Below are 16,406 nucleotides of genomic sequence, written 5' to 3' on the forward strand. Positions count from 1 at the left end.
AGCTCCTATGATGCTGCTTGGCCTGCTGTGTTCGTCCAGCTCTGCACCTTGTTGTCTAGGTTACTTTCAATCAGCAGCACAGCAATGGAAGGTGTGGTCAACAAATGGCTATGTCTCATCAATCAGCTGCTGACGTTTTGTCTGAAGCCATTGCTTTAGGTAACTGAGCTAATAACTAACTAAAGGTTATGTAGGTTATGACAAGGATGGTGGTGTTCGATGACTATTTGTACATATTTGTAAAATGCATTGCATTCCTGAAAAATGGTAACGAAGCAAGCTTGAACGAAAAGGAATGTGGGTTCAGGAGGCTGTGTGGTCTCCTCCTGCTCCTGTTTCTTACGTCCTTACGTTTTTATAAGATAAATTGCTTAGAACCTGTCGATCCTGTGACCTTTGCCAGCTAGAAGGGATAGGAAACAGACTCCTGGGGACAGCAGGAGCTGCAAGTTCACCTCCAAACCAGACAACATCCTGATTTGGGATTCTTCACTATCGCTATGCCAGAATTCCAAAAATCCCTTGCTAGCAGTGCTCTGCATATACCTATATCACTCGGAGTTGAGTGGATCAAGAAGGTAGCTCACCATGATCTTCAAGGAAGTTAGGGATGAGCAATATATGTTTGCATTATCATTGAAATTAATTTATCCAATGAACAAATAAAATAAATCCACTAAAATAACTACTTTCAATCTAACTCTCAGAACTCTGTTATAATCGAATGTTCTTACCAATGTTGTGTATAGTGTACACACAAGTCCTGTTATTGCAACTGAAATCCACAAGTCCATTCCAGTAACTGAAAAATAAAGTTATTTAAACATTGAGTTTGGAATGCTATTGATTAACACTATGACATAATTTAAACAGCAGAATCAAGTGCTGTACAAATATTCCAAGCACATTCCACAAAATTTTTAGGGATTTTTAAATCATGAAGTTTTCTTTCTCATAATACATAGTCCGATTTTACATGGGAATGTGATTGCCAGAGTGTGTGGGCTCAGTAGGAAAAGCAATTAAGGTGCATATGGCCAAACCACATGCCAGTTGCACATTCACTGAAACTGCAACTAACATCCAACAGGGCAATGTTTAACTTCCCTTACCACTTTGGAGCACACTTCTACCACCAAAAAGGACAAGGACAGACATATGGGATCACCATCTCTGTAAACTCCTCTCCGAGCCACACACCATCCTAACTTGAAACAATATCATCATTCTTTTCACAGTTGCTGGATCAACGAACTGGGACTCTCTCCTTCGCGGCGCTATGGGTGTACCTGCACCCCAGGGACTGCAGCAGTACAAGCAGAAAACTCACTATGCTTTCTCATGGGCAATAAAAACTGACCTTGCCAACAATGTTCACATCCTGTAAAAGAAGAAAAACAAGTGCAAAGCCTCATCTAATACGACATACTAATCTCCCAAAAGAAGCTGGATCACCCTGGGGAACACCCTGGCCTCGGTGCCATTTTTCCAGACAGTGAATTCTTTCGGATGTGATGAAACTTCATGCCCAAACAATTACACTGGAAACTCTCCAAGAGACTGTCTAAAGGCAGTGAAATGCTGCAGCAAGTCTACTACAGAACAACCATGTAAACTCGAAGTTGGAACTTTGTTGAGAATCAGGCAAATCAATGACTGATCTTTTGGGAAAATAACATATTTACAATAACACAAAACAAAGAGGAAGTCATAACATTAGTCATTAATTATGCCATTTTATATTTGGCATCATTGTCATTATCTGCTCAAAGTTCCCAGACAGGCCTCAGGGCTCAGAATAGGCAGGATTTTAGGGTGGAATCCAATTTATAAGAATTCTCTCCTGTCTCTTTTAATCTGTCATGCTCCATTTTGCAATGGGTAGAATATAAGTGGATGAGTCATTCACCTGCTCAGTCCCTTTTCCAATATCAGTGGTGGATTATGTAGGGGACCTGAGCTTTTGCAAGTCCTCTTCAGGCAACGTTAAAAGCAATGGGTCTGATGCACAGTATGCTGTTTGCTTCAGAGGAAGTAAAATATCTCCTGTTAAAGATGGAAAATGTAGTCACTTATTATTCCCTTGCAGCCAGATGGGTCTCAAAGCTCCTCAGATGGACTGGCCATAGGCTGCTCTGCATCACATGGGAATATTGGGACAGATAATGAAGGAACACCCTCAAAACTCCAATAGCCATCCCTGATCATACTACCCACTCCTGCAATTTGGTGTTTGTCCACTTGTATATCCAAGTGAATTGAGATTTAGCTCGAATGCACATTGGCTGTGACAGGAATGTGTAAAATTCCACATCCGGTCATGACCCAGTGGCCTAATGGAGTGATGACCCAGTGGCCTAATGGAGTGATGACCCAGTGGCCTAATGGATAAGGCATCAGTCTCCGGAGTGAGGATTGTGGGTTTGTGTCCCATCTGGATTGTGTAAGTGCATCATTTGGGTAGGCCAGTGGCTCAGTGGTTAGCGCTACTGCCTTACAGTGCCAGGGACCCAGGTTCAATTCCACCCTCAGGCAACTGTCTGTGTAGAGTTTGCACATTCTCCCTGTGTCTGTGTGGGTTTCCTCTGGGTGCTCCAGTTTCCTCCCACAGTCCAAAGATATGCAGCTTGGGGTGGATTGACCATGCTAAATTGTCTGTAGTATGTAGGTTAGGTGGATAAGCCATGGTAAATGTAGGGTTATGGGAATAGATAATGGGACTGGGTTTGGGGGCAATCCTGTTCAGAGTGTCAGTGTAGACTCAATGGGCCAAACAGCCTCTTTCTGCATTATAGGAATTCAATTATTTAGTTTCATTTTTACATGGAGTGACATTTCTTATTATAGAATTGATTGAATGGAAAATAAACTCCCAGCAGCATTTATTGCAGTTCAAATAATAACCAAAAAATGTATAACTTACCTTTACTTAGTGCAAATGAGGGTGCATATGTCACAAAGCCAAGATAAAAGACCTGTCAAATAATTGCATCATAGTGAGTGTGACTTTCTAAGAAAACTCAGGAAAGGTTTCTCTTCTAATTCACAGAACAGAAGGAGCCATGTCATACACTAAACATTTGAAACAACGAAGAATCCATCAGTAAATAAGCAGCACTGCTCCCATCAAAAACTTTAAAAATCTAATCCTATTTCTTATCACATTTATGCATAGAGAGCAAATTATTTAAGATAATTTGCGGTTTTTGTATCCCAATTTTATCCTCTCTAGTTTCATCCTGGATGCAAAATATAAATCTGTGCTAATTTTAAGTTATGATCCTTCATTTTGTGTGTTAACAAAGCTCATGTCTCAGATGTTTAGTGCTGGTTACCCAAATAATGGTATATAGGAGCAATGGTTAGACAGGTGGGCCACCCTAAAATAATGAGAGAAATGGAAAAGCAATTTAGCTTTGAATCTAATGCAAACTGGTGTGGAAGCTGAAAAACTGAAATCTAAACAGGAAATGCCAAAAATATTCAGCAGGTCAGATGGCATCTGTATTCAGAAAAACAGAGTTAACAGACAGAAGTTCTCGACAAGTTTCAAACGCTGACTTCACCAAATGTGGATCCCAAACTCTTAACTCACTGACAGTGAGACCAGCTAGGAAGTATTCCTGGGGACAGGTTCGTGATTGGACGGCAAGCAGGAAGATGAACAATGAAGAATAAAGAGCAGGTTCCTGACAAAAGCCCAATCAGAGGCTTCGCAGCTCTAATGCTTCAACATTGAGGTGCCCTTGGAGGCTTAAATTAAATAAATACATAAGTTGGTGCGGGGAAAGTGATATACCTCGAGGTGAAGCCCATCTGGTTGGATAGTACAGCCATGAAAACACCCTTTCAAATCTGTAGCCTCCCGTTTAGGTGACGAAGCCTCTAGCTCCATTTACTCCATGTGCTGCACACAATGGGGGATAGCTCCAACACTAATCAATTGCCAGTGTCCCTGCAAAGTCACTCCTGGTTCAATCCTTACCATTGGAAACTACCTGAAAGAGTGACTTATCTGCCACCTACCAGAGTTAGCACCACCCAGCTCTCAGAGAAAGCCCATCTAATTAATCAAAAGTACCGTGGTATTTTAGCTCAAAGTCCTCACTCAATAAATTATAAAGATAAAACATCCCTGACAGCAGAATTAGCGGAAGAAAGGTGTTTGTGAAGAGACTGAAGATGACTGAATATTACAGAGGACAGTCTGTGTGAACTTGGAGAGATTAAGTTATAATTTATTGTTCCTTATTAATTGGGTTTATATTAACAAGACCTGTCTTTATTTAAACAGAATTCCAGTAGAATTTAGACCAGTTAGGAAGTAGTTAGTAGTCTAAGGGGGAATTGTCAGTTTGTTAGTAATTTTGTTAATTTGTTCATTGTTGGGTTAAATAAATAAATTGTTTCTTGTTCCTTGTAAATTGGAGATGGGGGATTTACTTTCTTTTAACCAGTCTTTTAATAGATTACAAGGGGAAAGAGGAGCTTCTCTGGGTGTTTCGGGGTAATTATTAGAGGAGCACCCCTAATCCCGTCATAACAGGTTGGGACTTGTGTTTTAGTTTAATTATCAGAGGAGTTCGGCCATTCCCCATCATAACAGTATTTTGTTTGAAAAATGTTAGATCTTGGATGGTGTAGTCTTATTGGTTAACAGCAGACCGGAAGACATGGAAGCAGAAGTAGGCTATTCAACGCATCAAGTCTGCTCTGCCATTCAACGAGATCATGTCGATCATGTAATCCTGAACTCCACTTATTCCCAAAAACTTTGATTCCCTTGCTGATTAAAAATCCATCTATTTCAACCAAAAATATACTTAATGACCCAATCTCGACAGCAATCGAGGTACAGAATTCTACAGATCCACCTCTAACTAAGTAACCCCTTACAACAAGATTTTATCCTTGGGTCCTAGAAACTCCCTCAGAGGAAACAACCTCTGCCCATATACCCTGTCAATTCCCTTAAGAATCTTGTGTGTTTTTCCATAATATCTCCTCTCATTCTTTTAACTCCAATGAGAACAGGCACAACATACTCAATGTCACCTCATTAGAAAATTCTCCAATCCTGGAATGAACCTAATGAACCTTCTCTGGACTGCCTGCCAGTTATCTTTCCTAAGGTTAGGAGACCAAAACTGTTCAAAGCATTCTATATAGTGTACATCAGTGCGGTCTACATAGTGTTTTGTGTAGTTTAGTGAAAATTCCCTATTTTTATATTCCTTTCCCTTTGAAATAAAGGCCAACATTCCACTTGGCTTCCATATTACCTGCTGAATTTGGCTACAAGCCTTTTGTGATTAATGTGTGAGGACACATTAGGGGCAGCATGGTGGCTCAGTGGTTAGTACTGCTGCTTCACAGCACCAGGGACCCAGGTTCAATTCCAGCCTCAGGCACCTGTCTGTGTGGAGTTTGCACATTCTCCCTGTGTCTGCGTAGGTTTCCTCCAGGTGCTCTGGTTTCCTCCCACAGTCCAAAGATGTGCAGGCTAGGTGGATTGGCAACACTAAATTGCCCATAGTGTTCAGGGATGTGTAGATTAGGTGGGTTAAAGGGGGATGGGTCTGGGTGGGATGCTCTGAAGTTCAGTGTGGACTTGTTGGGCCAAAGGGCCTGTTTCCACACTGTAGGGATTCTATGATGACACTTAAACCCTTCTGTGCTGCAGCTTTCCACAGTCCTTCTCCCTTTAAATAACATTTAGCACCTCTATTCTTGTTGCCAAAGCATATAACTTCACATTTTCATAAGGTGTTCAAGTTTCTATTTAACAGTTAATGCCCTCTCAGCACATTGTAACAACCTACATTAGGCATCTGACCTTCCATGTCTCAGTTCATCAGTGTCCTCCAGGCCTGTATTACCTCTAGACCTGCTTAGTCCAATCATTTCCATCCACAATGAGACATGGCTTCAAATTATGATTTATAAAAATCTTGTGTGTTTTAAATGTTTCATCATGTTAAAAACAATATACATATTTTTGGTATTAGCCTAAAATTACAAAATAATACTGACTGACTAACTGAATGGGCAAAACTATGGCACAGGGATTTCAATATAGTCAAATGTGAGGACATTCATTTATCTCAAAAAGGATGACGTCAGATTTTCTGAATGGTGAAATTTTGAAGACAGTGGAGTTCTAGATATATAGAATGTTACATTTTCATCAAAAGAAATAGAAAATAATTGAAAAATAATGTTCACCTTTTATATCAAGGGGACTACAAAGAGGCAGAAGCCATGCTTTGGATCCAAGCTGGATACTGTCAGCAGTTCTGGGTACCATAATTCAGGAAGGAGGGAACACGTCTAGATTTACCAAAATTATATCTGGCCTATAGGAGTTAAAGTACACTTAAGTTAGGATTCCCTGGAATTTTGAAGAGTAAGTAGGGACTTGATTGAGATTTTGTGAATAAAAGATGATCAGCTGAGAAAGAAGGAGGAATATTATTTCCGCTGGTTGGGGAGTCTAGGAGGAGGGGAAGCGGTCTAAAAATTAAAGTTAGACTTTCAGGAGTGAAATTAAGAAAATGTTCCACACACAAACGTTGGGAGAAACCTAGGACTCACTTCTGAATCAAGATCAATTGTAAACTTTAAATCAGAGACTGGTAATTTTGTTTTGAACCAAAGTTATTGAGGGGCATGGATAAATACCATGGAGATACGAAATCAGGTCACGAATCAGCCATGATTTCTACTCCATATTCTTGAGCACAGATTTCAATCAGGTTAGTTAGAACCAATTTCTCAAGCGAGCTTTCCCCGATAAGTCCATGCATTTCCAGATAGAAATTTTCCTTGTCCCTAGTAATATGAGTTATTGGAAACTATTACCGATATGAGGGGGTCTAAACTGTAGTTTTGTGATTTATTCCTCTCCTTTTTTTAGAACATTTCAGTCACTCATCAGATGTAACCACTTCAACCTATGATGGTATTGCTTTTCCAGGGAGTCTGAGGAAATTAACCCTTTTTTCTATTCTTTCAGAGGATGTGGGCATCGCTGGCTGGACCATCCTTAATTGTCCTGGTTCAAGTGGTGGGTGAGCTGCCTCCTTAAACCATTGTGGTCCATTTTGTTGAGATCCACCCAGAGTGCTTTTAAGGAGAGAGATCCTGGAGTTTGACTCAACCGCATTGAAGGAATAGTGACATATTTCTAAGTCAAGATGGTGTCTGTCTGGAAGGGAGCTCCTAGGTAGTGTTGTTCCATGTATCTGCTGCCCTTAACTTTCTAAATGGTAGAGGTCAAGGTTTGGGAAGGTTCTGCCTAAGGAACTTTGGCAAGCTACAATGCATATGGGTTGTCTTCCACTTTTTATGTGCTTTTTAAACATGTCCAATGCGTTTTTAATCTTGATCTTATCATTTCGAAAGCCAAGGTTAAAAAAAGCTGCATCTGCACAAAAGCAGACTACCAAACATTTTTGGACTGTAACTGATGACTGTTTTTCCAGGTAGGAAATGGTGAATTTAAATACTTAGCACAACCTCAACTCCCTTTCTCTTATCAACTTCCAAAACCCAGGGAATGCTACGTATTAAATTTAGAGTGAAGATAAAACAAATGTATGGCATGCTCGGCAGAAATTAGAAAAGATATTATTTGTATCAATAACTACCAATCTACTGTCATTAATTAAATCCCACTTCAACAAGAAGGTTGCTTGCTAGTATCCAAACACACTTCTGTTCAACACAGCAATTTAATACTTTCACAGCAGGGGACAGTTACACATGTTGTTCGTCCCTCACTCGTTGAGTGCTTTAGAAACCAGATTGCGATCTCCATGAAAAGTCATTTATTATTTATCCCCATGTACCCAATCTACCATTTTTGAAGGTTAAACTCCCCTCCATAGAATTGTTTATCACAGAAGTATGATCTATGGCCCTTTGGATCAATGCTATTTCTTTGAAAAAATATCCAAATAATCCCACTCTCCTGCATTTTCCTCATATTGTTGTGCCTTTTCTTCTTTTCAAGGATATATCCAAAACCCACTTTAGACTTTGTTCATAGGTGTCAACAGGAACTGAGTAAACTCATGATTCAAATATCACATTCCAGGAAAGGCTTTATACATTATCCAATTGAAGTAACCCTCCTTGAATGCTTCCCCAGAAATGGGCAGCTGGTCAGATAGTGAGCCGGTACTGATGATGAAAGTGAGTGCACATTAACCATCAAATGTCTGTGACAGCCTCTCTGTTATCCTAACTTACATACATTTTGGGAGATCTGGCTCCACTCTTTAATATAACATGTTAAAAACTATGTTTTAAAATTATCCCTTTACTTCACAAGAACAAATAAATGAAAAATAATCTTAGATGCATCTTTGAACTTACCATGTATACCATGAAGGAGAAGACAATTTGATATCTCACCACTTGTCCAAATCTCCTATTAATGTACTGTCATAGGAGAAACAGAAGGATGTAAGAACTCAAAGAGTTTATGACTGAATTGATAAAAGACAATAAAAAAGTTCTACTTTTGGGAGAGCCAGTAAGTGAAGGAGCTATTAGGATCGTTGTTACCAGCTGAGTTGTTTCAGCACAACATGATACTTTGATATTTCTTGAGTTTTAATCTTCTTAACTATATGTACTAATCTTTTGGGACTGCTATTAGATTCATGCAGTACATATCAATGAGTGGGCTGTTTGTGATTAAACTGCTTTGTATCAGATTAGAATCATGTCAGCTCCTTTCTTTGCTTCCTGAAGTTGTTGTGATCACCATGTCAGCCTGCCCTTCTTCACCTTCTTTGCTTCTTCCCAGTTCTCAATCACCCAGTTTCTCTTTCTTCCCTCTACCTCCCAGCTCACTTATTTTCCTTCCTTATTCCAACCTTTTCTCCTGCATTGCTTCACAGTATGTACAGAATGGAGCAGGGACTAACACACTCCCTTCTCACCCTGAGATGACCCCATTATTTTAAATCACAGGCAGCAAGACCACCAGATCCAAACCAACACCATCTACATTCAACATGCAGATGATGTCACGGAGCTTATGCAGTGTGGAGCTGGAGGAACACAGCAGGTCAGGCAGCATCAGAGGAGCAGGAAAGTCGACCTTTCAGGTCCTGATGAAGGCTCTGACTTCCAGTATCTGCAGTTCTTGCTGTCTCCTCTCGATGTTGCAGAGCCTGATGTGCTACTTTAACCTGAAACTTGAGCAGGGGAGCAATAATGGCTTGCTCTCCATTTGAAATCTGTCAGGATCTGCAGCCAGGACCATAGAATGCAAATCAAGCAGCTTTCCCTTTTTTCAGAGAACAGGATTAATTCTTCTCTGACCTTCAGAGAGAAACCTGAGATCATCCTGCACCAGGCTGTCACTCTTACCTCGTGAGTTTTCACTGGTCCTGATCGCCCAGCTGCTGTTCTTGTAGGTTCCAATGGTTATACAGTTTAATGATCAGATAACCAGCTCCAGTCAATTTCCCAGCCTTTTAGGGTGTGGCAATGGTTTCTAACAAGGTGTTCACTTATAGCGATGTAATTAATTAAATAAAGTAATTCATTGATTAGGCATTGTTTGGGGGTGGCATGGTGGCTCAGTGGTTAGCACCGCTGCCTCACAGCGCCAGGGACCTGGATTCGATTCCACCCTCAGGTGACTGTCTGTGTGGAGTTTGCACATTCTCCTCATATCTGCATGGGTTTCCTTCAGGTGCTCCGGTTTCCTCCCACAGTCCAAAGTTGTGCAGGTTATGTGGATTGGCCACGCTAAATTGCCTGTAGTGTTCAGGGATGTGTAGATTAGGTGGGTTATAGGGGAATGTGTCTGGGTGGGATGCTCTGAGGGTCAGTGTGGACTAGTTGGGCCAAAGGGCCTGTTTCCACACTGTAGGGATTCTATGAATGAAGGTTGTTAGTGGAAGGGGAGGCAGAAATTCAGAGTTTTTCTGGAGTGCCTTGAGATGAAGCTGCCCTGGAGCTTGTCTGTCACTTCTCCTCCTTGTGGGTGAGTACCTGTTGGTCTTAAGAAGGGGCACCAGGAATGAAGTCCTGGTTTCTGGCAGTCCTGAGTGTCAGAGACTTCAGGGACTTTTACCTCCACCTTGTCTGTGTTGTGCTCACCAAATTGTGTCTCTGAGTCTGCGGTAACTAATGTACCCACTGAGGTGCCCACCTCTGGAAGGTGCAGGTGAATCCTTTAAGTGCTCAGAGACTTCCTCCTCAGGGTCAGTGTTGGTGCAGAGGGGTTTGGCTGCAGCCTCTTGAGCTGGGCTTGGTGCTGCGGGCACCAAGAGTTCTGCTGGCATTTTAGCCCTCTACAAACAGAAAACATCTCTCCTGTCCACTCCTCTCTGTCCTGTCTCTAGTACAATGTTGAAATATCGTGGAGCTCATTGGTTCAATTTTATACCATAACAACAGTTTTTTTTTAGTTCTCACTCTCTTCCCCAACTGTTTCCAGTACCTGTTCCAGCCAGAACACCATCCCTTTAAAAGACAAATTGACTTTAAGTGTGACAAACCTTTCTTGATTTTGCACCGATTGGTTCGAGATACAACCACTCAACAGTCCAATCAATAAAGCAGACAAAGCCTTGGTTTATTCTCTTGTCCAAAATGCACTTCCTCAGTCCTGCACCAGACCGAAACCTTGTTTTTTTTTAAGTTCAATCCCTGGAGTGGGACTAGAGCCCAGAGCATGTTGTAATGATTGTAACGAGGTTAGCCAGGTGGACTTCAGAATAAGAGTTCCCTGATTGGGCTGTTAACCTGGTCCAATCAGGGAGCGCTGGCTGACAGATATAAACAAGAGTGTCAAAGGTTTTATTCACTCTGAAAGCTGGCTCTGAGGAAGTCGGACCAGCGTCAAGTACTATGCACATGTAAATAAAGGGAGACTTGGTGATGGGATACCAGCCAGTGTGGAGTTATTTCAGTGGTGACGAGTGAAAAAAATATGCTCCTGATGAAATTTGTTTGCAACAATCATCTTGGAGTTGGGGATAAACATTTCTGTCATTCTGCCTTTATTTGCGAAGCTTGACTTGTTCGATCCTGCTGTCGAAGACAGGCCCAATATGTGGAAAGAAAGCGATATGTTTTCTGGGCAAATGACATTGGGGCAGATGAAAAGCATTTAGTAACTCTCCTAACAGCTTGTGAACTCGCAGCTTTTGCAGTTATTAGCAGCCTAAAATTTCCTGAGGCACCAGATACCAAAACCTTACAAGAGTTACGGACTTAGTTAAGGAATTTTATGACCCCAAGACTCCTCTAATCCTGAGACGCTATCAGTTCTTCTTGGAACTTCGAGAACCAGGAGAATCTGTGTTGGGATTTTTGACAAGGTTAAGACAACTGGCAGAGGCGTATGACTTTTGTTTAATCCTTAATGAGATGCTGAGAGACTGTTTGGTATGTGGGATTAATGGTGTGACTATGCAAAAGTACCTAATACCTGAAGCCCAACTGGACTTCAAGCAGGCACAACAACTGTCTTTGTCATTGGAAAATGCAGCAAGTGGAGCATCTGAGTTGCTGGGTATTCTGGAGGAAGTGGACACCCTCGCCAGGCTGACTAAGCTTGGGGAACAACACTTGAGTGAAGGTAATTGCTTAGCCTCATTCAGGACATATCCTGAACAGAGGGACTCCAGGTCAGCCTGCAGCAAAACCCCAAAATGAAGCCAAACCTAGGCCAAACAGTTAACATTTTCTTCAGGATCTGAGCTGGCAAACTATTGCAGTGGCTGTCGGTATATGGACTCAAGACAGCAAAAGAGACCCACTAGGCCTAAATGGAGTAAGAGAACTCATTGGCCGGTATCCAGGAGAGTGTATATACACCTGCAAAGCCTACCTACATCTGGCCTGGAACAGTTAAATTGCTTAGCAACATCCAATTCAGAACCAATCAAAATAAATGTCTGGTTAAATGGTCACCTAGTTCTCACAGAATGGCATGGCCATTTCAGTAATCACAGAACCAGTCTTTAACAAAATTTGCTCTAGACTTCAAGCCTTAAATTTGTGTAAGACCTTGGCTAGATATGAGAACATATACTGTGGAACCTTTACAGATTAAGGGTACAACTTCGGTTCTGGTCTTGAATGAGAAGCAGTTGGTTCCGTTCCCATTGATTGTAATAAAAGGCTCAGGCCTGAACCTAATGGAGCTAAATCGGCTGAGAAAGATTCACCTTGATTGGCTGAGCGTTTTTCAATGAGAAAATGGCTGCCTGAGTGAAGTCCTAACTAAATACCCAAGTATTTTTCAGGAAGGTCTTGGGGCTATCAAAGGAGCCAAGACTAACTTGCGTACTGGCCAGGCAGCGAATCCACGATTCCACAAGGCCCGCCTTATGGGCAAAAGTAGAGGCAGAAATCCGAAGGTTGGAAAGTGAAGGAATCATCAAACCAGTTCAGTTTGTGGAATGGGCAGCACCAGTTGTATCTGGGTCGGTTCGCCTTTGTGGGGATTTTAAACAAATGGTAAACAGCTTTTTGCATCTGGAGAAGTACACAATCCCTCATGTAGAGGATTTATATGCAAGGCTTGCAGGGGGCTAGCCATCACAAAGATGGAAATGCTTCCCTGCAATTGTGGTTAGATGAGGGGTCCCAGAAGTATGCTGCAATTAATACCCATAAGGGTTTGTACCAATATATGAGATAGCCATTTAGGGTATCCTCAGCCTGTGCCATTTTTAGTGGATGATGGAGAACATTTTACAAAGTGTACCCCAGGTCGCTATTTATTTGGATGATGTGCTACTAAAAGGGAAGACCAATAATGAGCACTTAGAGAACCTGGACGTAGTGCTTTAATGTTTCTGCAAGGTGGGCCGTATGCCTTAGAAGGGAAAAATGTGTGTTCCAGGCACCCAGGTGACTTGTGTGACAGAGTTGACAAGACCAGGTTACACCCTTTGGAAGATAAAGTGAGGGCAGTCAAAGTTGCCCCGACTCCCATGTCTGTACTGGAGCTTAGGGCTCTCCTTGGATTTGTGAATTATTATGGAGAGTTCGGACATAGCCCAGTGTCCATCCTGGCATCCTTACATTTGCCATGGAAAAAGGGTCAACCTTAGAAATGGTCGCGGAGTCAACATGTAGCCTTTAGGGAAGTGAAGAAGCACCTATCGTCATCTAAGGTGTTGGCACATCATGATCCCAAATGAAGTCTGGTGCTGACATGCGATGCCTCCCTGTGCATGATTGGGGTGGAGTTGGCTCACAGATGGCCCAATGGACAGGAATGCCTGATAGCATTCGCTTCCCCAACTTTGGCTGATGTAGACACGAATACGCCCAGATACAAAAGATTATCCTAGGTGTGAGAAAGTTCCACCGATACCTGTATGGACGTAAATTTGTAATAGTAACAGACCACAAACTCCTGCTAGGGCTAATGAAAGAGGATAAGGCCATGCTGCCCATAGCTTCAGGTTGACTTCAGCAGTGGGCTCTCATTCCAAGTGGGAACAATTACAAGTTGGAACATCGTTTGGGAGACCAAGTGGCAAATGTGGATGCCTTGAGCCGCCTCCCGCTGGCAGATACACCACCAGCGATGCTACTGCTGGAAGAGTCCATTCTGTTTTTAAACTTTGTGGAGACGGTTACAGGCAGTGACAATATCAGACTGTGTATGCAAAAAGATTCATTTTCAGTAAAACTAAAATAGCTGGTGGTGATGGGGGAAACCAAAGGGCCATCACAACCAGAACTGAAACCTTTCTGGATCCAGCGAGACTAGATCACCATTGAGGGCGGCGTGCCAGGAGCAGAGTGATCCCGGGCCGAGTCCCGGAAGCGAGTCATGGGCCGGAGTGGGAGCAGAGTGATCCCGGGCCGAGACCCGGAAGCGAGTCGTGGACTGGAGTGGGAGCAGAGTGATCCCAGGCCGAGTCTTGAAAGTGCGTCGTGGGTCGGAGTGGGAGCAGAGTGATCCCAGGCTGAGTCCCGGAAGCGAGTTGCGAGCTGGAGCGGGAGCAGAGTGATACCAGGCCGAGTCCCAGAAGCAAGCGCGGACCTGAGCGGGAGCAGAGTGTTCCCAGGCTGAGTCCCGGAAGCGAGTAGTGGCCAGAGCAGGAGCAGAGTGAGCGCAGGTTGGAGGAGGGACAAGTCCTGGGCAGTGGTCAGCGTTTGTAGACAGCGAGGCCTCATGTTCTGAAGTCCAGTGGGCGCAGACTCTGAAGGAAGGACTATAACTTGAGTACTTTAAAGACACTTTGTATTCTCATTCTGGACTATGTAAACTTGTATTCCTATGTTAGCCTTTTCTTTTACTATTTCAATTCTGTAACAACACTTAAAGTATCTGTACCTAGTACCCTGTACCCGAGATCACACCGAGAGGCGACATTACAAACTTTTCGCTGCACTCATTCAAGTGCACGTGACAATAAAGGCTTTTTCACTCAGATGGAGGAAGAGTGATTGTCCTGAGCAAAGGTCACTGCCGGATACTGGCTGAACACCACCAGGGCCATCCAGGGGTTTCCAAAATGAAGATGTTGGTGAGACGTTACGTCTAATGGCCAGGAACAGGTGCAGACATTGCCACGTTGGTGGGGCAGTGCCCAGAGAGCCAACATTGACAAAAATTACCATCAGCAGCTCCCCACAGTCATGGGAGTGGCCAGGGAAATCCTGGCCCTTTTGTGGGCTCAACATTCTTGGTCATTGTGGACATCCACTCAAAGTGGTTAGACATGCATAGAGCACAGTTATTAACCATAGGGTTGACAATTGAAAAGCTGTGAGCATCTTTTGCAATACATGGGTTCCTGGCAGTATTGGTCGCAGATAATGGGCCATCGTTCACAGCAGGGAATGTGAGTATTTCCTAAATCTGAATGCCATTTGGCACATAAGGACAGCGACATCCCATCCATCCAAACTTTGAAGGCAGGCTTAAAGAAACAGCTACAGCTTCACTTCATACCAAACTGTCCCAGTTCCTATTTGATAATCGTCCACCCCTTATGCAACTACAGGGAAAACTCCAGCAAAGTTACCGACGGGGATAAAACCAGGTTCAATCCGATCTTCCTGGGGGGAGGGGAGGGGAGGGGTGAAATGGCAACAGAACGCCAACGCCAGACACAAAACTCCACTAAGGAGCGAGACAGTTTGCTTTAGGCGATGAAGTTCGGTGCTGAAACCATGGAATTGGTCTTGTATGGGTACAAGGAGAGGTCGATGTGAGGTCAAGTCCCATAACGTTCAAAGTTTGGGTAAGTGTGGACCACATGAAAGCTTCAAACCCACAAACAGGGCAGGAGCAAAACACACCCAACCCTTCAGAACAGCCAGAAAGTCTGGCAGAACCCATGGGTTCTCCCCCTCCATCTAGTGTCAAAGAAACCTTGGAGTGTGAGATGGACATGGTGGATGTTGCAGCCATGATGCCTTTACTGCCTGAAGAAGCAGATGAATTTCTTCTGTGATACTCCAGGCGAGCAACAGTCTGGTACACGCCAACTCTATTTGAGGCTGAGTCAGAGGAACTGGACCCGATGCAAAAATGTCCCAGGAGAGGCTACAAGAAAAAGAAAAGGCCTACATGCCCGGACTTAGAGCAGGATGGATGTAGTGATTGCAATGAGGTCAGCCAGGTGGACCTCATAGAATATGAGTTCCCTGACTGGGGCTGTTAACTTGGCCCAATCAGGGAGCCCGGGCTGACAGATATAAATAAGAGTGTCAGGGGTGCTGCTCAGCCTGAGAGCTGGCTGTGAGGAAGCCAGACCAGTGTCAAGTACTGTGTACGTGTAAGTAAAGGGTGACTTGGTGATGGGGTACTGGCCTCTGTGGAGTTATTTCTCCTGTGTCTCAGAAGTGGGAGTATTGTAATGAAGTAATTCTACAATGTGCTTTGGAATATCTTGAGGGTGTGACAAACTCTATAAAAACCCCAGACTTTTCTTCTAAAATTTAATTCTGGGAGATTTTGCCATCAAATTGATGGTGGTAAACGTTCTATGGGAGGAGTCAATTGTTTCATGATTGCAGGTAAATCAGAGGATTAATTGAATCAACATTGCTATCATCTCAATAGTTGATAAACAGCTGGCTGATAGTTACTCCTGTATTATGAAGGGTCAGTGAGTGAGGTGATAATGGCCTATTGGTAGTTTCACTAGATTATTAATTCAAATATCGAGGTAGGCACCTGGGGATCTGGGTTCAAATCCTGCCATAGCAATTAGTGGAATTTGAATCCAATAAAAGTCTGGAATGAAGAATGAAAAGAACTGTGGATGCTGTAAATCAGGAATGAAAACAAAGTTGCTGGAAAAGCTCAGCAGGTCTGACAGCATCTGTGGAGGAGAAAACAGAATTAACGTTTCAGGTCCGGTGACCCTTCCTCAGAAGTTCTGAGGAAGGGTCACCGGACC

General features: G+C 43.0%; 1 protein-coding gene across 1 annotated transcript in view; it reads left to right on the forward strand.

Moving 5' to 3' along the window:
- The first annotated feature begins 15,150 nt into the window (after positions 1–15,150).
- The window catches only part of LOC109929571 (sterile alpha motif domain-containing protein 9-like), a 4,634-nt gene continuing 3,378 nt past the window's right edge, over positions 15,151–16,406 (forward strand). Inside the window, exons 1-2 of the mRNA XM_048611079.1 lie at positions 15,151–15,209; positions 15,464–15,614. Of these exons, the coding sequence (XP_048467036.1) occupies positions 15,151–15,209; positions 15,464–15,614 (210 nt within the window). The remainder of the gene's footprint in view (positions 15,210–15,463; positions 15,615–16,406) is intronic.

This window comes from Rhincodon typus, chromosome 23 (assembly GCF_021869965.1).
Source record: "Rhincodon typus isolate 14 chromosome 23, sRhiTyp1.1, whole genome shotgun sequence".
NCBI lineage: Eukaryota > Metazoa > Chordata > Chondrichthyes > Orectolobiformes > Rhincodontidae > Rhincodon > Rhincodon typus.